Raw genomic sequence first — 27,538 nt, forward strand, 5'->3', positions numbered from 1 at the left:
AACCCTCTCTATTATGCTATTGTTGGCAGAGATTGTTAACTAGCACTGCCGAATCTCTTGACTTATGGCTAAAGAAAAAAGAGGGATTAAGCCATCTTCTAATTTTTTTCTCATCAGTTTCACCCTTTTTGCTATCACTAATACCTCTGATAGTAATGTACAGGTTAATTTGAATAATTATAATAAAAGGATAATGGCAGTAATCTACTCCAGGAAGTCATCTTTTATTAGCTCTTTCTGAAGTGTGTTTTCCTTCTTTATTGTGTAAAACAATGCAAATAAGAAAAGGCATTGATTTCACATAAATCAAAAGATAAACTTAATTTCATATATGCATCTCATTGTTTCTATTCAGTGGACACAATGCCATTTAGCCTTTTGAGCTAAAATATGAAATAAAGATGATAGAAGGGCATTGCTCTGAAAATTGAAGTTGTGCTAATCCTCTACCCAAATGAATAAGAAATGCGGTTTCAGAATTGTCTAATGTGTCTACCTTTAACTTGCATCTAAAGGTTGATCCTGTTCGGTAACATAAAAATAAATCAGCAGGGACAAATTCTGCCCTCAATTAACATGAGCCACTGTCACTGGCAAAATTGGTCTCCTAATCTGTTCATTCTTTCTTCTTGGGGTTGATTTAAGTTAAGTTAATGCTGGCAATATTAGTCCCTATTTGGGCAAAAAAGGTTAAGCATATGCTTTATTGTAATTCTTTGCCCATGTTCTATTGACTTAGGTGTTTTCCTGAAGAGATACTTTTCTTTATCATTGCCACAGCTTTTATCTAAGCACATTCTGCCTTCCTCTTCCTTTTTTTTTTAAATTTGCTTCCATTCAACTATATCTGCTTTGATTACAAAAACATTTTGATCTTTATATAGTGAGGAAATATTCTCTGGATTGCACATTAGGCCTGTCTGAAGCAGCAAGTATTCACTTCAGATTCAGCGGGACAGTGATTCGATTTGGAGAATTGAATCACTGCCCCGATTCAATTAAGTCAAATTGGATCTGAAGATTCAGCGCCCCTTTGGAGATTCGGCCATAGACTAAATAGGCAGCAGTCCTCACCACGCTGGACACAGCTGCCTCCAGCTGGTAAGTCTGTTGTGGTGGGTGGAGGGGGAAGGGAAGGGGAATGGGGAAAGGAGGGATTGGGGCTGGGTCTGGGACAAGCTGTCCAGCTGGGGTGGGGGGGGGTGCAAGACTTGGGGAGGGAGGGGGGAGTGTGGGCATGGCACCCCTCTGCCCAAGTTGGGCAGCTTCTCCCAGCCCCAGTCCCTCCCTCCCCCACACCCCTTCCCTCTACCCTCTGCCTACTACAACAGACTTACCAGCTGGAGGCAGTTGTGTCCAGCGTAGTGAGGACTGCTGCCTGTTTAGCGTATGGCCGAATCTACAAAGCAGTGCTGAATATTTCATGAATCAATTCGGAGGCTTCTGATTCAGTTCTGACCTTTTAATTGGTCTCCCAATTTGATTTGGATTTGGAGATTTGTCTGCCGAATCGGCCCGAATCACCTCTGAATTAAATCGGCTACTGCACATCTCTCCCTAATGTCATTCGAAACTGTCCTTCTGTAGTGGCCTGTCTGTTCCCCTCCATTTCTTCTATTAATCCTTCCCATGAACCCTAAAATATGGCTTTTTTCTCTAACCAGACTGCCCTGATTTCTAACAGCCACTAAGTCAAAAGGACACTTCTCTATTCATATTCTGCTTGAATTCTCTGTTCAACACAATCAATCATTAAATCCCCCTCTGCTTTTCTCCTTTCTTCGCTTTTTGCTTTCTTGGCTCTCTTCCTTATAGCAGTATCTCCTTCCTCTCATCTCCCTTTCTCTTCTTATTAGTACTTCTTACTGATCTGTACGGTCATGTCCTCTTCTCCCAGTATTATTTTCCTTCTCAGTGATACCATCTTGTTCCAGTGCTTTCATTCACATCTCCTATTCAGATGGTTCCCAAATGATCTTTTTCCCCCAAACTCTGCTTTCTTCTGAGTTCCCATCATACATACAGTTTCTCAAACAGGTGGTTTTCACCTTACACAGTAACCCAAATTCTTTCTAAGGACCAGGTATAAGTAAGGACATATTTTATGTGTACAACAACTGTATGAGCATGTGTATATGCATATGTATGCATTTGTGTGCACACATATACAAACCCCATTTGAAAAACAATTTTAAATTCCATTTTTGATCCTTATTGTGAAAGAAAATGGTTCAACACTTTTTCTTATTCATTTGACTGCTTACTGCCCAATACACTGAAATTTGAAAGCATCTAGAGTATCTGAATGAAGCTATTTTTTCATTTCCTCATCTACTGCGTTGGGAGCTGCCACACTGCAAGCGTTAATGCAGCATATTTAGACATTGCATCTGTTTTAATTTTAAAGCCACCATTTTTTGCTTTCACACTGTTCTTCCATGGTCAGAGTAATTAACAAAGAAGAAAAGCTGATCCTGAGCACCTTCAATTCTAGCTACAATTAATAGGAGCTGAGGATGCCCAACACTGGTGTTGGTTTCACATATTGTTATGAAATGAGTTACTAATAAACAGTTTCAGAAAACATTTTTTTATTTTTTTATTTTTTTTTAAAGGTTGCCTTAATAAAACTGCTTTAAAATATAAGATGATACCTTGAAAAACTGAGTGTCCTACCCATGCCTGTGTACATACATTCAAATGATCTGGGGAAATTTTCCTGGGTTTGTTTTTCTGGCAGATGCCTGAACATGTATTTGAATCCTGAGCCCCTGAAGAGCAGAGAGCTTGCAGGTGATGCTGTGCAGCCAGGAGCCCCCAATGCACACATCGCAGCATGCTCTTCAGGCTCCCTCAGTCTGCCCAGAGACAGATGGCATCAGTGGCTGACTGAGACTGCTTAGGCTTAACTTACCTCCCAGCTGCATAATGTGGGGCTTGTGAAAGGGTCCAGGGGCGGATAGTTATTTTGGGCGGAGGGCCACTTACTGTGTTTTGGCAAACAATAGAGGACCTCATGACAGGCTGCTAGGGGAAGATAAATGTAAATTTTCTAAATTTTTTTAGGGGCTCTACAGGCTAGATAAAATGGCCTGACAGGCCACATCCAGCCCATGGGCCTCATTTTGACCACCCCTAAGTTATGCTCTGCTCGCTGCCTGGCTGGAGCGGCAGTCAGGCAAGTGACACACTTTGGGATGGGCAGGAGGAAAGCACTCTGCGATGCTGAAGAATTGTGCTGTGGCTTCTCTCAGAAGAGAACATATACAGTCAGTTAGGAGAAACTAACCCTGGTTGTTCTCCCAAGAGAAACTGAATGTCTATATGTGGCCACTGTTAACACAGAGAGAAATAGATCAGCTTATGGCACAACTATCATACTTTTTTTTTATGTAGATATATTATTTATTCAAATACAAGATGAGATTCCCCCACCCATTGGCATATTGAATAAAGCCCCGTGTCTTATAATCGCATACAAAGAAATCTCCATAATAATTGTCTATTATTAAACTGCTGCTAAAAGCAGCATGTGATCAGTAATGGAAACCAACTATGAAGTTGATTATATTGAGCCAAAATTGAGCATGAGTATAAAACACATGACCCACATTGAGCAAGAATGCTGATGAGAACATTTTTTTTGTGTGACCCTTAAAAAAATGGGTGCGTGTTCCCTCCTCAAGTAGCTGGTACTGGGCCTGGTATATACACTACAATACCGCATGCACTTGGAGAGCCAGAGCAATCCCTGACACCCTCTCCTTCATGCCAAAAATGCCACATTTTATCTTAGCCAAAAAGGCCAAGATGTTGATGGGAACATACCACAAGGATATAAGTTAGTGCAGTCTATATGAATAAGATATATGGTAGTGCTCATTAAGCACAGCCCCCCTCACCACCCTTTTTCAGGTCACAGTGAGAAACTGCATTGCCTGTCTTCTGAATTACTCTTCACTTCCACAACTGAACCATTTCCAATAATTCCTGTTTCTTCACCAGCCTTAAAAGTCTGGCAAACATCATGAAACAGTGCCCCAAACAGTTCACTCAGAATCCCTGCGCCTCATCTGCATATAAATTTTGAAGCATCCCAGAACTTGTGACAAGAACACCCAGTTCCAATCATGAGTGGGGGCAAATTAGCACATGAATCCTTTGTTGGGGTATCTGGAGTACACACACACAGTGAGCAGTGCTGACCTGTGGGTGACCATGCCTTGAAATGCTGTTGACTCTGGTCGGGCCCAGCACAATTAACTATGTGGTAAATCATGAGCCTTTGGCTTTGGACTAATATCATGCATAGCTTGTATTATATAGAAAGTAGGTGCCAAAATGCTGCTCAAAGGTGTGTTATGGAGCACCCGTGATAAACCTTGCAGCAGTTCCAAAAAAAGGTAACATGCATCAATTCTAGATGAACTAAGTCTATATGGATACTATATGCAAATTGCTACAGTCATGTTTAATTTCAAGGTTATTGTTTTCAAATTTGCACATCACTTCCAAATGCTCAGGGGGTGCATCCCCATGAGTTGAATGCCCCCTGCACCTCTATTCAAATCAGCTGGTATCTGGCATGCAGCAAGGTGTCTTGGGTAGGATAGGAATGCGATGCATTTGGGCTGGTCCCAGCAACCTTACCTGACATCCTGGGGGCCTCCTGGAGCTGCAGCAGTGGTGACCTGGGCATGTGGAACCTGGCTGGCAGCTGGATCATGCCTCTGGCTGTCCAGGCTGTGGTTTTGGGCATCACATGCTGCCACCATGTTCACCGTCTCACTTTTTCTGGTACAGATTTAAAAAAAAAAACCCACAACACTTTAAATCAGCAGTGCAGCAAATGTCTGTATGTACAGTGTGTGAGGTTTGCAGCACATGCAGTTTGCAGCACTGCAGACAGTCTGCAGCACTGGAAACCACATGTGTGCACTCATGGGGATGTGCCTGGGGAGGGCAGGGTCTGACTGTAAAAAGAGTGGGAAGGAGCTGTCAGAGGAAAAAGTTGAAGTGGGGAGGGGACAGGCAGCAGAGAGCAAAGGGGCTACCTAACCCCCTAGATTTCTTTTCCTGCCTGTAGCAGTGGGAAGGGGACAAATTCAAGACAAACCTCCAATAATTAGAGGATTCTATACCTAGAAAATTATAACAAATTTATAAATTTTCTGCATATAAAATCTGATTATCAGGGGGTCGTCTTATATAATCAGGGTCTGATCTGAGGCTTTCTATTGAGTAAATATGGTAATAAAAACATATAGGTGATTTCATTTCTAGTGGGTCCCTGTCCCACAGCCTGTGTTCAGACAACACTGTCTGTATTTCAATCAAAGTTGTACCTCAGTGAGCATTGGAGGATTAGGCTTACTACTTTGTCGTTTAGCTGCAACTTTGACAAATGTTTTCTGCATGGTAAAAGATAACTACCAATTACTGCTCTGTATTGAAGTGTTCCAGCATGCTAAAGACATATGAAAGACTCGAATAACATTTTTTTTTCAATTTAGTATTACTGCATGTTTCTAAAAGGTGTAATTAAAGTTACTATGGGTAATATAACACTGACAGATAAAGCTTCCTGACACTTTTTTATTAAAACCATGTCTTTAGTTGCTGAGAATTTTGCTATACATTTATCATTAGACTGAAATTTTCCATTGTACTTGTCTGCCTCAAGCTGACTTGTTTGAGGAAAGTTCTGGCTAAAACTATTTAGCTGTTTCATAAAATTAGGTTAACAAAAAATACATTGTTGTTGTCACATTCAAACAATATGTGTTTGTAATTGTTTTGTGGAGAAAACCTAGAATCTCCACCCTTTGGAGCATGGACTTGAAATTTGGTGAGGAAGGTCACCCTGAGCAGGGCTGTGCCTTTTGCCATTCCAGTTGAAATGTGCATAATTTTTGGCCAAGTTATGAGCCTCCAAAATAGTGCCTGTTCATACACACTTAGCAGACACCTTTTGTAAGTCACTAGATACGTTCTTCAAAGATTACATTTGAATAAGTCTCCTCCATTCTTTCATTGCTCCTATACCCAAGTGGGACTGTACATGAGTCACCCCCACAGAGTAAAATGAGCATGCTCCAGCAAAGGTCTGCAACCCTGAGCAGGCCTCTCCCTGCAATTGCACTGGCAACAGCAGCTGTGTTGGTGGGGAGAAGAATTTAAAATGGGGAGATGATGGGTAAATCTATGTTGAAGCAACAGTGTGCCCCAAACAGGACATTCCCAGTTAGTCTTTGTCCACCCTTTCCCAATCACATGTCCCAAACCAGGAAACATGCTTGTGGGGAGGCTTCTCTGGTTTGTCTTTCTGTAGCCACTCTATAGATTCTTTAATACATTGACTGAGAAGAGTTAAACATGACTTATTTCCTCTTTTTTCAGCTGGTACACTGGCAGACTTGGTGGGGAAAGAAGCTGATTTGAATAGAGAAACTGGCTGGGGAGAAGGAGAGAAAAAAGAAATACAAGAAGGTAGGATCTCAGCCTAGGGTAATGGAAGTTGAATGATGGGAGGGAAGAAAAGATGTGGGAATATAGTAGAGCAAGAGCAAGGCGAAGAAGGAGCTGTGGACAGAGAAAAGATGGGGGAAGATGAGAGGGATGGGGCAAGAGGAGAGAGCAGAAAGGCATTTCAGAGTGGATACTGGCAGGGGTTGCAGAGAGGTTGATGGAGACATGAACAAAAAGTTCTGTAACGGTTAAGGTACATTCCTCTATAAAACATCCTCTTTATCTGTTCCTTTGTTCCTGAGTGTTCTTTGGCTATCCTATTATCCAAATGCCTGTTAAAACTACCAGCAAATGATATGTCTCCATGAACCTCTAGTGGCAAGTCTACTGAGAAAATAACAGCCTTCTGTTGCTATCACTTACTCCATTACCTTCTAGAGTCCTGTATAGTTGTTCTTCCTTATTGATAACCCATAGAAGGTCAAAATACTTGCATGCAATGGCAGTAATATTCTTTCAGTGTTTACTTTTAAACAATTAGGAAAATGCATCCAAAAACCTCTGCTAAGAAAAAAAGCCCTTATGTTAAGAAAAAGTTGCAAAGTTAAGTCCTCAGAAGATAGGCATGCCAAATTTACATTGGCTTGTACAACCCTCTTGAGCCCCTTTCTATGTATGCATTGTGATACTGCCTTAATTACAAGATCATCAATTATTTGATATAGTTGTGCATACGTAGGTTTCACATAGACCTGGCAGAGATGCCTATAATACAGCTCTTTATATCGCACAAGGAGCATGTATAAGCCATAAATATAACTTATATACTAGCACATTTGAAAAGTCATCTTTTAGCTGTTCACCAGTATGTAAAATGTTACCCATTTAAACTACTAAAGATATCTATTAAAAATATAAGTTTGAGCAGAATCATTAGAACTTAAAATGAGAAATAATGCCAGATTACTGTACCACTGCTAAATTGACACAAGATAGCTTTAACGTCTGCTCACTCTCAAGGTGCACTGTAGAGCAGGGGTGTTCAACCCCTGGTCTGCAAGCCAGATCCAACCTGCAGAGTCATGTGATCCTGCCCACAGGCTCCTCAAGGGTCCAGAAATTTGGCAGCAGGGCAGCAGTAGCAGTTAATATTTTCACCACTCCCCTATCACCAAATTTCGATGCTCTGTGGGCCAGCTGACATAGTTCAGCATATAAGATCCCACCGACATGCAAGGCCAGGACTGGGGCAGTGGGGTCTGAGTGCAAGTGTGGACAGCCGTGGGTTGAGGCTGTGGGACTCAATCCAACACACATGGCCTGGGACAATGGGACCCAGTCTGAGGCCTCATCTGACGCATGCCTGATCAAGCCCCTGGATTGAATCTGGCCTGTGGACCCACCCCCACCCTTCCTCCAATACACAGGACCAAAAAGTTTGGCACCACTGCTCTAAAGGAGCCTGTATTAACTTACATTTTATTCTATGAAGTTAGAAATGTAACACTAAGTGCTGTTTAATTTCTATCATGACTCCCAGGCTTAGGTGTCATAGAATTACGTATGTAAACCATGCAATATTAGGGAGGCTTGGTTAGAAAGAGTTGCAGGTGGGGGTTAACTACACTGTTACTTCTGACCTAATTTTTAACAAGTTGCATCTTGTCTGTATGTCTGTGTGCTCCTTTTAGATGTACACAAAAACCTGTTGCAGTGGAACACATTCTACCTGGGCTATATGTTCCTCCTTTCCTCAATGCCTGAAATGTCTGCAAACTGACTACACTTCCTGCTTTATTGGACAGAACCATAAGTGATTATCAGGAATCCTGTTTTTCTCTGATTTAAAAAAAATCCCCAATTTTGGTTTTAAAAAAGTAACCCAAAATCAATATTTTCGGTGATTAAACTGAAACACCACTAGTAGACAGATATCTATAGATATAGCTATATAGATCTATAGATCTACAGATCTATCTATATATCTCCATTTTAATCTTGGAGAAATGTGGATTTTGGGTTATTTTTTTAAATCCAAAAACTGGGGATTTTTTTTTATCAGAGAAAACCAGGATCCCTGGTAATTATGGGAACGGAGTAACGAATATCAGGAACTACCTGAAGAGAGAGAGAGGCAGAAAAAGAAAAGGCTCATGTTCTTGGGTGAAGCTTACACTATTGTAGATGTCTCATTTATTTAAGAACCTTGGGAGATAGCACTTCTGCCAAAAATCAAACGCCTCAAGTATCAGTAGGCTGAAATATGCTTTCTTACTATGCAGTTGGGAAGAAGGTGAGTTTTAAGAAGAGCGGAATGAAATAACCTTGTTTGAGTATCAGGACATCTACAGAATGTGAATTTCTAGTTAAATTTGCAAATAAGTGCTGAACAATTGCTAATGTCTAGGTCATGGTTGGGAACCGGTGGTATGTGTAGCTTCTGTATGTGACTTGTGACAGACCAGCAAGGGGATAGGAAGCTTAGTTGCAGTTAGGGCAGGGGGCAGAGAATAGCAACAGGTAGGACAAGGAGCACAGACCAGAAGCCGAAAACAAAGCAACAGATGAGATAGGGAGCACAGGGAAGGGAGCAGAAAGTGGAGTCGCTGATTAGACAGAGGAAGGAGATTGAAGCTACATTTAGGGAGGATGTGGGCTAATTTGTGGCATGCTTGCTAAAAAACATTGGCCGTTACTGGTCTAGGTCGTGTTAAAATAGCCTGGTTAAAATATTCTGACTACTTAAAAGTATGCATTTCATTCTTGTATTGGTCATTTATTTAGTGGCATCAGTGTGTTTGATACTGTTTACATAGACTGCAGATAAAGTGGTAACAGAGTTCTCATCCTCACGCTCACCCTCTCACATCTCAATAGGAAGCATGAAAATGGTGGTTTTTCTCCATGCTTGAGCCTATCTGAGTACTAGAAATAAAAGGGAGAAAAACATTGTTTAGGTCTTGTAAGTCTCCATTTCCATACAGACCAGTAGCTAGAGACAAGAATGAGGGAGCTAGAGTAGATACAAATACATGTAGATAGACACATTCAGAAATAGATCAACTCTGTGCTTTTCTATAAAGTGTAAGGAGGTGTACTTTGGCATGCCCTGAGCCTTTAGTATGGCATTCTACTGTTGCCTGCTTTATGCATTCTGCACTGTCATGTATTGGTCCCTAATTCATATCTCCAACACAAATGAGCAAATTTAAGGTTTAATTCTTAGTCTGTTGCAAGGGGTACCACTGCTAGTTGTCCCCAGGGAACCAAATGTCCACATCATGTGTGGATGTGGCATATGTGTTTCTCTTATCATTGGGAATTAACTACTGCAACTTTTGGGGGATCCAAAATAATCAAGGACCTACAGATTCTTGAGGCATGTTACTTGAAGACTTGTACTGTTTTATAGAACTTATGCAATATGTTGTTCAAATTAGTCTCTAAATATATTCTGCTCTAGTTGTTTTCCCTGGTTTGTTTTATGTTTAGTAATGGAATGTTTGCATATTAAATGCTTGGCGTGATTTACATCTTAATAGCTCTGGTAGTTCAGCATTGTGTACATGAGAGAGAACTTTATGACATTCAGATAGTTTAAAATGAGAAAAGTCCTTTGTTTAAAAAGCACAGTGTTACATGTCTATATATGCAAACATAGGAGAGATACTTAAATATGTGCATACATTATAAACACACATTTACTCACACCTTCTATGTATGTATATACAGCTATTAATTCCATGTGTTTATGGCAAATTATTTTACTTGTGAAATTATTTTTGAATAATGCCTTTGATTGGACAATGGCAATTAATATCCTAATGGTAGATTAGTTACACTATATATGCAGTCACCAATTCCCATTCACCATGAACCAGAGCTATATCTAGTGCAGTTAACTGCTCAAGCCACAGTCTCATAAAATCTCAATAAAATCGGAAAACTGTGGAGTATGGGTAATCTTGCTATAAATTGTAATAAAACATACCCCTGTAGACTCTATATTCTGACCATTAAGTTCATGGATACTGCTGCTTTGTACATAAAATTTTATGAAATAAATCGACCAATTCTGCTGCCCTTACCAGACAGCAAGCTGTTTTGATTTAAAATCTGATTGGTGTTCTTGGAGCATTTTCTAAAGCATAAACTGCTGATAATGAACTTTAAATAAAAAGAAAAATGCCTGAAATGTGTTCCCCATAGTAAGTACCTACTTACGAAGGGAAAAAATTGATATCTTTCCACAATTAAGTACATTTCCTGTGTCTGTAAAGCAAGGCTTTGGTTTCTCAGCACAGCTGTCCAAAAAAATATTAAGTAAATCTGAGCACAATATCTAATCTCAAAGGGCTTCATTTGAGATGCTTCAGGTGCTTCTGTATCTGGATGTGTTGCTTCTACTGTTTGAAATATGTAGCAAAATATATGACATTCTCCTTCAGTATTTCCCTGCCTAGAGATGCTGGTTTCCTAGTCACTGTAAAGCTGTCAAGAATAGGGATATTCAGAAGTGGTTTGTACCAAATGGCTACTGGGGGTGACCTAATTGGTGATCGATGGGAAGCTGGGTGACAGCGACCACGAGCTGATCACCTTCACCATCCACCATAAAGCTGGCAAGTCAGTCAGCAACAATGAAGTCCTTGACTTCAGAAAAGCCAACTTTAACAAGCTCAGGAGGCTGGTCAGTGAGACCCTAAGGGACCATGACCCCAGGGAGAGGGGAGTTCAAGAAGAGTGGTTGCTCCTCAAGGGAGAGATCCTCAATGCACAAGCTAAGTCTATTCCATCTCAGAGGAAAGGCAGCAAGAGGACACAGGAGCTCCCTCCCCCGGCTCTCCAAGGACCTAGCAGACCTCCGGAGGCTAAAAAGAAAGGCCTACAAAGGATGGAGGATGGGATTCACCTCCAAGGAGGATTATTCTGCACTGTTCCGGTCCTACAGGGAGCAAACATGGCTCAGAGTGCTCCCAGCCGGGTCATGAGGCACTACAGTTATTTGGGAGCAGGTCTAAAGAGTCTGGGGGCACAGGTGGTGTTCTTGTCGATCCTCCCGGTCTCAGGGTATGGGCTGAGGAGGGAGAGGAGGATCCACGTAATCAACCAAAGACTGCGGAGCTGGTGTCATCGGGAAGGCTCTGGCTTCCATGACCACAGCCCGCTCTTTGGCGAGAGAGGCAGCTAGCTGCTGGGAAGAGATGGCGTCCACCTCTCTCCCCTGGGGAGGAGGCTCTTCTCAGCCAGATTGGCTGACCTGCTCCACTGGGCTTTAAACTAAGCCCGTTGCAGGACGTGGGGACTACCACCACTGCTGGCCTGCTGAGCAACCCTTGCAAAGCCAACAGGACAAGGCACTTAAGGGAGCCCAGCCCTAGTACAATCTGTGGGCAAGGCAAGAGCCCCCAAGGGGACACTTGCCTGCCTGTACACAAATGCCAGGAGCTTGGGGAACAAGCAGGAGGAGCTCGCCCTCCTGCTCAATGCAAATAATTGTGATGTCATAGGGATACTGGAGACTTGGTGCGACTCGACCCATGACTGGACCATGGGTATTGATAGCTATACACTGTACAGGAGAGATCGTGTAGCTAAAAGGGGTGGGGGTGTAGCTCTCTATGTTAAGGAAAGCTACACGTCCCTGCAAGCTGATCTTGGTGACCAGGGTGGATGACTGGAGACCCTCTGAGTTAAAATCCATGGGGAACACGGCACAGGGGACACAACAGTGGAAGTCTACTACAGACCTCCCACCCAAAGTCCTGAGCTTGACCAGGAGTTCGCCCGGGAACTGACTGAGGCTGCATGCTCCAGGACCATGGTTGTCATGGGTGACTTCAATAACCCGGACATCTCATGGGAGGATCACTCAGCAAAAACTGAGCAGTCACAAAGCTTCCTCTCATGCGTGGATGACCTCTATCTGACTCAAGAAGTCTATGGGCCAATGAGAGGCAAAGCGCTGCTCAACCTGGTACTGGCTACTGGCGACCTAGTGATTGATGGGAAGCTGGGTGACAGCAACGATGGGCTGATCACCTTCACCATCTGCCGTAAAGCTGGCAAGTCATTCAGCAACAATGAAGTCCTTGACTTCAGAAAAGCCGACTTTAACAAGCTCAGGAGGCTTGTCAGTGAGGCCCTAAGGGACCATGACCCCAGAGAGAGGGGAGTTCAAGAAGAGTGGTTGCTCCTCAAGGAAGCGATCCTCAATGCACAGGCTAATCCCATTCCATCTCAGAGGAAAGGCAGCAAGAGGACAGAGCAGCCCCCCTGGCTCTCCAGGGACCTAACAGACCTCCTGAGGCTAAAAAGAAAGGCCTAAAAAGGATGGAGGATGGGATTCACCTCCAAGGAGGATTATTCTGCATGGGTCCAGTCCTGCAGGGAGCAAACCAGGAAAGCCAAGGCTGCAACTGAACTCCAACTAGCTTCGAGCATCGAGGACAATAAAAAGTCCTTTTTAAGATATGTGGGGAGCCAAAGGAAAAGCAAGGGCAACACTGGACCCCTGCTGAATCAAATGGGGCAACTGATGCCCAGGATAAAGCCAACCTTTTAAACGGGTACTTTGCGTCAGTCTTTCACCAGTCCCATGGGACACCCATGCCCACTACAGGACAGGGGGGTCCGGGTGAGGGAGATCCCCTGCCCTCCATTAATGCTGACCTCGTGAAGGAACATCTTGAGAAGCTGGATACCTTCAAGTCAGCCAGCCCTGCCAATCTGCACCCCAGGGTACTCAAGGAGCTGGCAAGCATCACAGTCCAGCCCCTGGCACGGATCTTTGAAAACTCCTGGCGGTCTGGTGTTAGTGCCTGAAGACTGGAAGAAGGCCAATGTGGTGCCAATCTTCAAGAAAGAAAGGAAAGTGGATCCAGCTAACTAAAGGCCTATCAGCCTGACTTCTATCCTGAGGAAGATCTTAGAAAAGTTTATTAAAGAGGCCATCCTTAATGGACTGGCCAAGGCTAACATCCTAAGGGATAGCCAGCATGAGTTTGTTGTGGGTAGGTCTTGCTTGACCAATCTCATTTCCTTCTACGGCCAGGTGACCTATCACCTAAACAAGGGAGAAGAGATTGATGTCGTATCTCTTGACTTCAAAAAAACCTTCAGTGTGTTATCCCATGATCACCTCTTGGAGAAACTGGCCAGTTGTGGCCTTGGCTCCACCACGATCCGCTGGCTGGGAAATTGGCTTCGTGGTCGGACCCAGAGGGTTGTGATTGAAGGCAGTCACTCATCGTGGTGCCCTGTGACCAGTGGGGTCCCCCAAGGCTCTGTCCTTGGACCCATATTGTTCAACATCTTCATTAATGATGTGGACATGAATCAGAAGCGGACTGGCCAAGTTCACCAATGACACCAAACTTTGGGGCAAAGCATCCATGCCAGAAGACAGGCGGACGATCCAGGCTGACCTGGACAGGCTCAGCAAATGGGTGGACGAGAACCTGATGGTGTTTAACACCGAAAAATGCAAGGTTCTCCACCTTGGGAAGAAAAACCCACAGCATCCTTATAGAAGAAAGAGACTTGGGGGTTATCATTGACCACAAGATGAGCATGACCCTTCAGTGCGATCCTGCAGCTACTAAAGTGACCAAAACGCTGGCTTGCATCCATAGATGCTTCTCAAGCAAATCCCGGGACATCATTTTCCCCTTTACTCGGTCTTGGTGAGGCCGCAGCTGGAGTACTGTGTCCAGTTTTGGGCTCCACAATTCAAAAAGGATGTAGAGAAGCTTGAGAGAGTCCAGAGAAGAGCCACGCACATGATCAGAGGTCAGGAAAACAGACCTTACCGTGACAGGCTGAGAGCAATGGGGCTCTTTAGCCTAAAAAAGCGCAGGCTCAGTGGTGATCTGATGGCCACCTATGAGTTTATCAGGGGTGACCACTAGGATCTGGGGGAACATTTGTTCACCAGAGCGCCCCAAAGGATGACGAGGTCGAACTGTCATAAACTACTACAAAACCGTTCCAGGCTGGATATGAGGAAGAATTTCTTTACTGTCCGAGCCCCCAAGGTCTGGAACAGCCTGCCATTGGAGGTGGTTCAAGCACCTACATTGAACACCTTCAAGAATAAATTGGATGCTTATCTTGCTGGAATCCCATGACCCCATCTGACTTCCTGCCCTTTGGGCAGGGGGCTAGAATCGATGATCTTCCAAGGTCCCTTCCAGCCCTAATGTGTATGAAATCTATGGAATATTTTTGCCTCATGTGGCCAGAGATCTAATCACAAATATTAGATATTGATATTCACATACTTTTATTTTAATGGCTACATTCTTATTTGTTAGCATACAGCTTCCTGCTAAGATAGGGGGTTGCAGCAATGCACATGTTGTTGCTGATAGCAGGTGTTCTGCAGTACTCCATGACTTACAGCACCCACTTTTATAAGGATTGTATCCCTCAGCAGAAGGAGGGTTTAGTGTCTCTCTTGCGTGTCTCTGACCTCTGTGCCTTTGAAGTTATGCCTCTCAAAGGTACTGCACAATATAGACGTGGCAGTCCCATCTATCCTCATTTTGGCAGTAGACTCCAACTTATGGTATGAAACAAAATTTATGAGTTAACCTATTTCCAGGGCTTAACTAAGAGGACAGGGATGTGCACAAGTCCTTCTGCTTAGTATTTGGCCTGGTTGGATTCATTGTTATTCAGAGGAAATGGAGGCAGCCATTAAAAATAAGAAACCATAATGACCTTGGGATCCTGGTTTTCTCTGATTAAAAACAAAAAAAAAATCCCCAATTTTCAGATATAAAAAAGTAACCCAAAATTCACATTTTTCCGTGATTAAAATGAAGTGCCATTACAGGTTTCCCTCGCTTTATGCAGGTTCCATATGTGCAAATTTGCTCTTATGCGATGACACTTTTTATACCAAAAGTTCCTTATACGCAAGGAAAATTCAGTGTTATGTGATCAGTGTGGTGGAAGCCCGCAGTCAGCTGCTTTGTGCTGTGCGTTGTGGGAGTGATGCACACCAAATATAGTCTCCTGTGTGAATCTGTCCTCCTCGCCCATTGTCTGCAACACGTGTTTCTGTAGTTGCCATCCCCATTATAGTTGTGCTTTGTGCTTATGTGTACTGTCTACTGTTGGTAAATACCAAAAGTGTCTTGTAAAAGTGGTAGAAATGCGTCTGGGGGCCAGAATAGCTGAGGTCTTGGAACGTATCCCTATTTGTTACATTGTAAAGTAGGTGCCCTCTATGCGAATTCCAGTTATGCACCATTTTCCCAGGAACTCATGTATAGCATAAAGTGAGGGAACCATGTATAATCCAAACCAACTATAGTGGCATTTCATTTTAATCAAGGGAAAATGTGGATTTTGGCTTATCTTGGTATCTGAAAATTGGGTTTTTGGTTTTTTTTATCAGAGAAAACCAGGATCCCAAGATTACCTAGTATAGGGGGTTGGCATCCTGTGGCCTGTGGTATGGATCTGGCCCACAGAGCCATTTAACCTGGCCCACAGACTTGGGGCTTCAGCAGCTGGATTGACCCAGTTTGTGTCAGAAGCAGGAGGGTTTGTGGTGAGTGAACACTAGGATCCAGCCATCACTGGTTTTCCCTGTGGTGGCATGGGGAGACTGTCTACAGCCACAGCTTTTCTCCATGGCAGCAGGAGGCTTTAGAATCATAGAATCAATGAGTCGGAAGGAACCTAGACAGATCATCTCATCCGACCCCTTGCCATGGGCAGGAAGGAGCACTGGGAGTGGGAGGGGTCATAAGACCCCAGCCAGGTGCCTATCCAGTCTCCCCTTGAAGATTTCCAGGGAAGATGAGAGCACCACCTCTCTGGGAAGCCAATTCCAGGCTCTGGCCACCCTTACAGTATTAGGAAGTAGTTCTTCCTAATATCTAATCTAAACCTATCCTCCCTCAGCTTGTGGCCATTGTTCCTAGTGACTCCAAGGGGGGCCCTGGTGAACAGACTTTCCCCGAGTCCCTGCTGGTGGCCCCTGATAAGGTTGTAGGCAGCCACAAGATCTCCCCTCAGTCTCCTCTTGTGGAGACTGAAGAGATTCAGGTCTGTAGCAGGGCACTAAGGTGCCTGCTACTGACAAGTGGTAATATGGGCTCAGCTGCCAGTCACCAGGGCAGCACAGGTGCGGGTTGCCGGGGCAACCAGTCTAGTCAGCTGATTGGAAGGGGGCAGGGCCTGGCCTTTTATAAACAGCCAGGCTCAGGCTGGAAGGCAGTTCCCCTCTGGCAGCCAAGGAGGGTAGAGCTCTGCTGGAGCAAGCAGGGCAGGCATAACAGAGAAGCCTGATGGCCTGAGCAGCATCTGCATGATGATACTGGGTGGAGGAAACCCTAGCAGGGATATATATGAAAGTTAGCCAGGTGGCTTGGAATTTGTGTTGGAACACAGGAGTGGTAGTTTTCTGTTTTGGTTGTTGTATTACACTGGAGGACCGGGTGAGGCTGTAGGGGTGGAGGAGGCCTCATAGGAGCTCCCCAGTAGTGGGGGGGGGTTCCTGGCACCGGAGAGGGTGCTGCATTTTGGGTTGTCCGGACCCCGGCCCCAATCTAGGCAGTATCGGGAGGAGCCCAGTGGGGCGCAAGACCCAGAGAAGGGGTCTGGGGCCAGGTAAGGCCGAGGCCGCCTGAGCCCCAATTGTGGGAAGCCCCAGTGGGGCGTAGGGCCCAGAAAGGGGGTCCGAGGGCCAGGTAAGGCCGAGGCTGCCTGAGCCCTATTGAGCAAAGCCCCAGTGGGGCGTAGGATCCGGAAAGGGGTCCGGAGGCCAGGCATGGCTACGGCCACCTGAGCCCCGATTGCAGGAGTCGCGAGGCAGGGCCCCAGTGCGGGCAGGGGATCGTGAGGCAAGGCCCCAGTGCGAGCGTAAGCAAGGCCCCAGTGGGCAGTATTGTGAGGGCAAAAGCCCCTGCGAGGGTGATCATATAAAGGCAAGCCCGGGGGGGGCAATCGTGGAAGGGCTGCGGGGAGACAGGCCCTGGTGCGGGCTGCGAGGGCCGCAGGAATCACCAGGTGAGACAGGCCCCGGTTCAGGTGAGAGCCGCGGGAAATGCAAGGCGAGACAGGCCCCGGTGGGGGCGAGAGCCGTGGGGAGACAGGCCCTGGTGCGGGCTATGAGAGCTGCAGGGAGAAACCAGGAGGCGCCTGCGAGGGTGCGGGCAGGCAACTAGGCAGAGCCCCGATACATCAAGGCACCGTGCCAAGGAGGGCAAGAAGGCAGCCTCCCTTTAACAATATTTACCAGCAAAGACATGGCGGGCGACATAAAGAGGGTGCATTTAGACCCGATTTGGCACAGTAGGTAGGGGGCGCTAGGGGAGTTCATGGCACCCCTAGGTCGCGTCCTGCCACAAGGTCCCTCAGCCTCTCCTCACAGGGCTGGCCACGGAGGCCCCCAACCATATGAGTGGCCTCCTCTGGACCCTTTCCAGGTTCTCCATGTCCTTCTTGAAGTGCAGCGCCCAGAACTGGACACACAGCAGTTAGCTCCCCCTACTGTCACAGGGACAAGTGCTGTCTGTGGACACTCTCCCTGTACCGTGGTAGGGAAAAAAAGTTGGGGCGGGTGCTTTTCTTGTGTAGCAGCCACATACCATGCACTAACCCACCTCTGACCTTAATTGAGTCCATCCAGCTGATGACCTGAAAAGGATTGCCAACCCTTGATCTGGTATGATGTCTCAAATAACATAGAATTTTACTTAGTGATTCCTGCAGGAAACTTTTTTCCATGGAATATCACTGGTAGGGGAAGTAGTCAGGAGTTTAATTATTTTATAATCTGTTTGTGGTTGCTGTGTTGGATATTCTAGCTATTTTGTGTTTTGAAATTGTTTTATAAGCATTGTACACTGAAACTACAATGATGCTATTAGTATGCAGAATAGAATACATTTTTCATAGAACATAGTGTGAAGTCTAATATATGAAAGAAAAACAAACCAACATCTGATAACTGTTAATTTCATAGCCTCATTCATAAGGCATAAATTGATTTTTAATCATTTTAAGAGAGCAACTAAAAGCATGATTTAATTGTTGTTACGTCATGACACTTCAGCAGGTCTGCCTGCATATATTTACATAGCCATTAGCACAAGAGTTAATTTAATTCAGAAAACAGAAGTATTTAGATTAAACATGCCATGGGCATTGGTATTCTCTTCCTTTATTTTTACTTGAAGAACCATTGGCCCCTAATGAGTCATTTGAGTATTGATTAACTCTATATGGCTTAGCTAAAAAAAAGGAAGCAAAACTAGTGATTATTTCCTAGTTTTCTCGTACTGTTAAATATGTCAGTCATCTTAAACTTCAAGATTTGATTAAATCAAAGATAGTATATTTATGTGAAATTACTTTTAGCTGGTTTTAGCCTACCTAATGGTGAGATGAATTTCTATTCCACCCATTTCAATAAAATTTGATAAGAAATATGGTTACAATAATTTGAAACTGTCAGGGGCAGCAACAGTGCACCTGTGTACTACCCTTTTCACCTATTTTTCATGTCTTATTGGATTACAGTCAGATTGATGGGTTTTATTGGGTATTTGTTCACATCATTAAATGGCTACAAAACTCAGCACAATTCAGAGGCTGTTTAAGGGTGGGCTACATTTGATAAAGCAGATCTATCATAGCACTTTTAAAGATCAAGAATCATTGATGGAAATGTGTGAATAAGTGATTGCAAAGCACTGCTCTTTATTTCTCTATTTCCTGAAAGCTAAACTCATCTAAATTCTTTTTTATGTAATCAGGAGCCAATATGGGATGTTTAGTGCAAACCAACAGAAGCAGTTAAGTATCAGTGATTGTACAGTGGCACAGCAGTACAATGTTTTTAAAATGCTTTTGAAATCAGTATTCAAAATTACTCAACTTAAATGTAAGATTTGTTATTAATATAAATAGTTCAGATCTGTTTTAGCACAACAGAACTTTTCTAAAACTTCAGCAACTATCAGATGATGAAAATTTTCATAGATTCAGTCTTTTGTTCATATAGGGAAAGCATTGATAGCAGTGATTATGGAAATGTAATATGAATAGCTGACATTTTACTAACAGCAAACACATTAGAAATAATTTTTTATATATATTTACTGTGCAACTGTATTGGAGTTCAATTATTTTAGTATTCTTAATAAAAGTTCAAAATACGTGCCCATGATAGTTACGGAAGTAGTAGTTCAATTACTGGAATCACTGCAGAAAACTTTTTACTACAATAAGTTTTTATACATTTGAAGGATTGCCTTCTGAGGGGAAACACTTCCCTCACTTATTCTGGTTAAAAAGGCACCATGGGTCCCTACTGACTGTGTGTGACAATGGGGAATGCTGCTTTACACTGAGTCAACAGAAAGAGCATTTACTCTTGAGGTTCATAAAGACGTGGTGCTTTATGGCCTGCACAGATCTCTGGACTCCCAATCATCCTTAAATAATTTCACTGTCTCCCCAGCCTTTTCAGTCTAGATACACAATGTTTATTTTTTAACTGTCTGTGAGCTTTTCCTTTCCTGCACTTTGTCCCTTAACAAAATATTCCCAACTCCTTTCTCTCCAGCTTGGAACAGAAATTACACATAATTGGTATAAGTGATCAGAAACCAGTTCAAATCTGTAACACAACAGGAGTTTCAGTGCACGTAAACTGCTTTCAAAATGGTTGAAACTAGTTTAAGATAAACCTGGATGGATGTAGTATCGGATTTAACTGATTTAGATTAAATCTGTGTATTGAACTTCTGTCCCGGATCCCCTCCAGATCCAAATTAACTTACAGTCCTCCACTATCCCAGGTGGCACCTCCCCAGCAAACCTCCCCTTGCAGGATGGGCAGGCTAGCCTTGGCCCAAGCTGTCTGCTTCAGTTGAGCAGAGAGGCATGCTCTAGCATTCCTTGGCTTCTGGTCTGAGCCACTGCAGGCATGTGGCAGCATTTCCAGAATCAAAAGTGAATGTCTGTTCACTTGCTTATCAGTTCAATCTATGCAGCTTAGAGTAAACTGCAAAGATTGAATTGATTTATCCTTGGGCTTTTTGACTGTCTTTATTTAGCCTCCATTTGCCTAACACCAACCCCATTCACACTCAGCAAAACCAAAACTATAGCTTAGTTAAGGGTTCTAAGATGGAGTTTGAGATGTACATGAATAGGAGATGTGGTTGTTTGCGACAGCAGGAGCCTGGACTTAAAGATCCAGGAGGTCCCCTCCAGTCCTATGTTCCTATGCCCAGAGAAAGGCTGGCATAAAAGGCAAGGCAGAGCATGAATTAAGTTTAAGATGCATTAGGCATAGCTGTGTGGGAGCGCCTGCGCATTGTTTGCAAATTCTGTCACTGGCTCTCCATTTTTTTTCATATCCCATCTGCTATCCTATCTTTTCCGTCTAGCCTAAGTCTCTTAATTCTCTCTCACTCTCCATTGTTTAATATGCCAATAGCAACCTATTCATTCTCATTTAATAACTGTCACTAGCATATATAAACCTTGGTGCCAACAGCTCCTAAATCTGTATTTAAATGTTGTAAATGAAAGTCAAAGCTGCTGCTTTCAGCAAGGAGATATGAGAACACAGCAACTGAAAATAAAGCTACTTTTAATTAGGAATCCAGTAGAGAATTTGAAAACTTACTGTAGGCCACCTGGTTTTGAACATTTTGTTTGGTATTTTTAATTCTATAAAGGATTTATTTATAGAGAAAAATCACATATAATGAAGACACCATACAAAAAACCCCTAGTCTTGCAGTGCACCGTAGCCAGGCAGTCAGTTCTAGAATCAGGCCCCTAAAATTGTATCATGTTATGGCATTTCAAACTTGCAGGAACTGGTGCCACTATACCCAAATTCTTGCTTATCTGTTTCTTTCCTGTAATAGGACTAATGGAAGGAATAACAGTCCTGCCTGCAAAGTACTTTATTGTGGTCTTTCACCCATTACACTAGTTTGTAACAGGCTATGGGAGAAGAAAAATTTAAAGAATTTATAAAGCCAGCCTCCTCCCCAAAACCTGTAAAAGCCATCCGAGGAGCTATGCATGAGTCCAGGAAGGGGCAAGTGGCCACAAAGGGTACCTATACATGTGCTGGCTATCTGCTCTATTACACAGGCTAGCGGCAAAGTGGCTGGCAACAGAGATGAGACTTGGCCCATCAGGCTGAACTTTCCCTCATCCATCTGGTGCAGCTGGATTATTTATCAGGGCAGCTATGGCTGCTGTGAAGGAAAGCAGTATCTAAAGCTAGCCTACTTCCTTAGAAGAACCATATGGGCAGCTGATTGTCTGAAACCTCAAGAGTGATCAGCTGCTTACAGCTAGCTACACTGCACAAGCTGCAATATTCAATTCTTTTGCTTGGTGTCAGAGGTAGGAAACAGACGAGCAACAATTCGGGTACAGTTGGAGCAGACTGGATTAGCACTCATTGGAGCAGCCTCCATATCACATGTATTCAGCATCCCCATGCTTCAAAATGGTGGTTGGGGTGCTTTAACTAAAGCTTGAAGCCACTCTACTTAAAGCACCCTCTACTCCCCTCCTCCACCCCAGAGCATGTGTAAAGATGCCCAACAGAAGAAGAAATCAGTTAAGGGATGAGGGCTACAAGTAGCCCTAAGGTGAATTGGAGGTAGAGAAAAGAGCACAGACCATTGAAAAGGGAAATTAAGAAGAACGTTAGGGAGGGTTGAGGGGACTGGCAGACCCCTCAGTGTTAGTCTGTGGATTCTGTTTTGTTCAGCATCAATCCAATTAGGACACACTTGTGTCATATTTTCAAACATTTCCTTGCAACCACTTGGGTTAGAAGCTTACTATTTCAAATGAAATTGAGATATTTCACCTCGTCATATGACTCAAGGTGTTGGGCTTTAAGAAGAATACTAGAGGCATGTCCAAATGTGCAATTAATGCAACTGAATATACTCTGGCTCAATTAAAGCCAGAGTAAACTAATCCTGATGTCACTATCTACAAGTGTGTTTAAGTGCAGTAATCTACTGTGCTGCCAGATGCCACTGATGGGACTATCTGGCAGCGCAGTAAATTAGTCCACTGCTCCCTAATTGCCATGCATGTGTAGACAATGAGACAGTAAAATGTTTCATGTAGGCACACCTTAGGTGTTTCAAGACTTACAATAAAAAACAGTAAATGACCTGTAATGTATTGGACAGCAGGCTTCATATTAATTTAGCCCAACTCTCTATTAAAAATAAGTATGGTGAAAAGTTGAAAAATTAATATATAATAAGCAGCTATATAATCAACTACTACATTTCTTTCCCAAGCTACGCTTGAGACTTATTCAAAACTCAGAAGACCTAGCAATCTCAAATGTTATCTCACATCAGTGGGAGCAACGCTTAGTTGTTTCTAGCTATAAAACCATGTAAAGTATGTTGTGTCTTCTATAGTTTAAAACTCATTTGCACATATTAATTTTCATAGTATCTCATTTAACATGTAAACTACTTGTTCCCAAATAAACTAGTGTGACAAGTTTCACTTTTAAAAATCAGTAACTATAGTGAAATAGAAAACTGACGGTAATTATTTCATATTATACAGTTGCTTCTAACAGTTTATAACCATTTGGGGGATTAAGAATTCTCAGATATCACATGTCTTTTCAAGTGGTTTTCTCTGTAGTAGAATCAGATGCTATGAGCATTCAAATACTTTTAAATCATGTTGCTAGATTATCAATGATGTCTAAATACAAAATGCGTACTATAGTGTATGCCATGTGATTAGAAAAAGTGTAACTAGAACCTGAGGCTTACAATAACTGAAACAAAGAAACATTTTTTTATAACTTTCCAAAGATGTAGATGCAGTCAATATATGTCTCCGTGTCATTCTAGTGTAATGGCTTTTATTTCTAAACAGTCAACAATCCTTCGTTGACTTTTTGACTATTTTTCTTTCCACATGTAATGACTTCTGGTACCACCACAGATCAGTAAGTGAAAAGGTTGGCCACTAAATTGTACAATATGTCCCAGAAGAAGTAATATTATAAAACTTATATCAGTAAGTGCACCTGCCTTTGTAATATTTGATAGATTATCAGGGGCATTGATATAAGGAGTGTAGAGAGAGCAATTGCTTTGGTTACCATTTATTTGGGGCCACCAATTGGTTCTATGCACTACAGTAGAGCAGTGACCCTCTCCTTCCCCACAGGGCACTTTCTCCACTGATAGCCCCATTATGGAGCCCTGCATATGATGGAAGGCATCTCAACCTGTCATCCCACTTTTAGGAAAATTTATCTCCACCCTCGCAGATTAGTGCCTAATTTATTACATTAGCCAACTAAATGTATTTTAAGTAAGATCATTAATGGGAATTGATATGACAACTTAAAAACAGAACTATAATCATTTTTCTTGCAGGCAAATGTTGAACTCAGATCCCCTATATTATTATATCTATTTTAAAATTGAAAAACTGAGGTACAGGGTCACATAGGGCATATAGTGTGGAGCAGGAATTTGACCTACCCCTCCAGCGTGCAAAAATTGTACAAAGCAAACTCCAGGAAACAGAGCCAAAATGGATGGCTTGAAGGCAACATATATGTTTAGAGGTTATGCAGTTTTGTTTCTGGTCAGTTATCTGTCAGTTTGGAGAAGGCATATTTATAGTATGCATCTATGTACATATTTGAGTTCAATCAAAAGCATTCGTATGTAACTGCAATAAACTGAAGCTGCATCACCACATGATTCCATATTCATCATCTGTTTTGTAAGCTAAAGGGGAATGGTGCCATACAGTATAAGTAGATGGAAGTATTGTACACCCTAATGTTGTTCTGGGACAAGATTAATTTCATCACAACCGTATTAATCCATTACATGTCTCTCTTTCAGCACAAATGGACCCCCGAGGCCTATCTCCCGGACACATTAAAAGTGACAGTGATGATGATGACCTGCCAAATGTGACCTTAGATAGCGTTAATGAAACTGGATCTACAGCTCTCTCTATAGCCAGAGCTGTACAAGAGTAAGTATCACATTCTCCGAGTGAGGTAACTATTGCCAAGGTGTTCAATAGCTAATGGAAACACCAGTCATCAACTGTTCTGCTGATATGTCATCCTAGCTCTAAGCTGGCATACTAGCAAGCATCTTTCTGTTCAACTTCATTCCCTTTAGGAGAACATTACTGTCTTTCTCTCTGTCTTTTATTTATTTTTTTATCTTGGCATACTCTTAGATCAAATATCAAAACAGAATTATTCTTTTTCCTTTGTTTATCGCAAGGTCTACTTTTGGTTTTCTTTTGCTTAGAGGAAAAGCCTTTGTAAATTTTTCAGTCTGTCTAAAAAAAAGTCCTTGGTTCCTGGTAGCAGTGAGAGGTCTCTTATGGTTTCTTTTTAGAGCAAATTCCCCACAGTTCCCCTGAGGAACAGCATAAATAAAAGTAAATTAGTAAGAGCTTCCAATTAGGTGTTTCTCCATTACTGTTATTTTTCTATTTATTTTTAGGCAAATTATAACTCATTAGTTTAATTTTTATTTTGTTAGTGTTTTGGAAAATGTTTGCCTTTATTAATGTTACTAAAACACAAGCCTATCCTATCACCATGGCAGCTAGAAAGTAACCAACTGTGAGACAAATAAGTATTATCATCTCCATTTGATAGGTGAGGAAAAGCAGGTTAAATGTAAAGGTCACACTGGAAGTCTGAGGCAGAGCTAGAAACAGAATAGAGTCCCTAGGTGTGCACTCCTGTGTTTGGAGCTATAAAATAATCTATTCCTGCAGCAGAATAGATCAGAAGACAGGAACTTTGAAATCCTGATGCAGATATTATGCATTATTGTCATATAATTTATTACTTGCATTTAAACCCCTAAAGCAATTAGTTTTGTTTTTTACTTGCTAGAAAAGCCAAAAACAGTATTTGCTGAGATATGACTGAGGAGGTGCGTAATGGTTAAATTTACTTGTTGTGAAATTTGGGCAGTTCCATCAGACCATTCCCAAAATATTTTTAAAGTTACATCTCTGGAACTCAAAAAGAAACTATGAACGGGTAAGATAGATTCTCCAATGCAAACATCAGGAAGACTCGATAATGTGTATGAAGATATGGCCAATCTAATAGGTTATCACATCTCAGGAGAGATCTGCCTCTCATATCCCAGAAGGGGTGTCTGTTTCACCAATTAGACTTTGAGTACCTCAAATTCCAGTCAAACAAAGTAACAATCAGCCACCACTTCTTACATCCCACTCGAGCAAAGAAGGGATTAGGTTGTAGAAAGAAGAGGATGTTCGCTTTAATTGGCCTCTTTCAATATGCTGAGAAAGTTCTTCTCACAGGAAGGGTGGGGAAAGCTTTCTTATTGTTGACAGCTCTGCCTGATTGATGAATCTACTACGCATTCTGAATTTGCTAGTTACAATCTCCAGGATCCAAAATGTCAAGTGTTGTAGAATACATAATAGGCCAGAGAAATAAAAACATGCCTTCCTACCTCTGTTTTGTGCTAAGTAGTGCCAGATGATTAATGAAGAAGGAAGAGGTCATTGCATGTACTTTAATTTATGATTGACAAGGAAATATTATTTTACTTATTTAAAATTATTTCAGCCTTTTATAGAACTGTTCATACATCATATTTAAAGACAGCCTTCCATGCTAGTCCATGACAGATGGGAAGATAGGAATTGAGGGGAGAAACTTTACTTTAAAGGCATGGCAGCATTTTCCCCTTCTCTGTAAGTCTGCTATCATGCACTCTTGACTTTTTAGAAAATGCCAGGGTTGCCAATACATGCTCTGATAACAGGAGATGCCAGACAGCTGTGGGCCTTTTCCTCTCAACGTTCAGACTACTTTTAAAATTAATTTTTGTAAGTTAATTAAGTTAATTACATAGGTATATAGGTTAATAGCTTAGTGATACTACACCTACAATATTTTTTACTTTTATTGTGATAGTAAGTTTATGTGAAGAATGTTGTTTAATGTGTATTTGAAATACTTCCCTTTTGAATGAACTAATAGAATCATAGTACAGGTAGGGACAGATTTCAGGAGGTCATCTAGATCAAGGCAGAAACATCCTTGACTAGACCATTCCAAGTTAAGTGTATGAAAACTACACTGCTCACCACATTTTACAGATTGCGGTGTAAAAGTTCAAAGATCGACCTCAGTTTCCCTTACTTCAGTTTAAGACCATTGCTTCCTGCCCTTGACCCTTCTGGTGACAGAAAATAGCTATCTTCATTCTTCATATAACTACTCCTCAGGTATTTGAAGACTGTTACCAAATCCCCCCTCAGTCTCTTCTGCAAACTAAATAATTCCGATTCTTTCAGGTTGTTGTCTTAAGTTTGCCTGTAATTATGAATCAAGCCTATCCTCATAAGTTGAACTAATACAGATGTAAACCAGAGGTAGTTAGTGTGTTAGTCTGAAGACAAGTAGAAAGCAAGGCATGTAACGGTTATATTAAAAGCAGCTTCATTATTTTATACAAAATCAACAGAGGAAAAATGAGCAATTCGCCTGGAATAACTAAATGCATTGGGCAGACTTAGCTATGGCAAAGTTTTAAAAAAATCTTTGAAAGGAAATCCATCTTTTAAAAAGACAGCAGCTGTAGAAAAGAGCTTTGCTTTGGTGTTAGTTCATTTTGACGATCTCCTAACCAAATTAGGTTTGTTGTCTTTGAAAATTGCCCTCAAACAATTAGATTACATAATTGTTTTGAAGGCCTGTATAACAGTTTTGTTCTTCATTATTCCTCTAATAATATACTGGAGGTCCTCTGCCTGTATTGCTGTTGTGTGTCATGTTCTTAATATTTTAACCATAGAAAATTACTCCCCAAATCCTGACATCAGTATAAATACTAAAAGCAACTTGCTTGCTATTTGTTCTTGCTCAATTAAATAGCATGCCAAATGCTTTTATAATATTTGTAAAACAATCTAGACACTGCTGTTTTGTCTGAAAAGTAGATTTTAACTATATTTAACTACTATTTCACAACTATTTTAAGTTTTGTCT

At 42.2% G+C, this 27,538-nt stretch overlaps 1 protein-coding gene across 9 annotated transcripts in view; it reads left to right on the plus strand.

Moving 5' to 3' along the window:
* The window catches only part of KLF12 (KLF transcription factor 12), a 373,566-nt gene that overhangs the window by 239,536 nt on the left and 106,492 nt on the right, over nt 1-27,538 (plus strand). For 6 of the 9 annotated variants that reach the window (XM_090024336.1, XM_090024346.1, XM_090024327.1 and 3 more), the window contains 2 exons: nt 6,400-6,489; nt 24,378-24,513. In XM_090024336.1, the coding sequence (XP_089880462.1) occupies nt 6,400-6,489; nt 24,378-24,513 (226 nt within the window). The remainder of the gene's footprint in view (nt 1-6,399; nt 6,490-24,377; nt 24,514-27,538) is intronic. The other 3 variants (XM_090024365.1, XM_090024390.1, XM_090024383.1) reach the window with 1 other exon arrangement.

Source organism: Crocodylus siamensis, chromosome 1 (assembly GCF_052110815.1).
Source record: "Crocodylus siamensis isolate JL-2025a chromosome 1, ASM5211081v1, whole genome shotgun sequence".
Lineage (NCBI taxonomy): Eukaryota > Metazoa > Chordata > Crocodylia > Crocodylidae > Crocodylus > Crocodylus siamensis.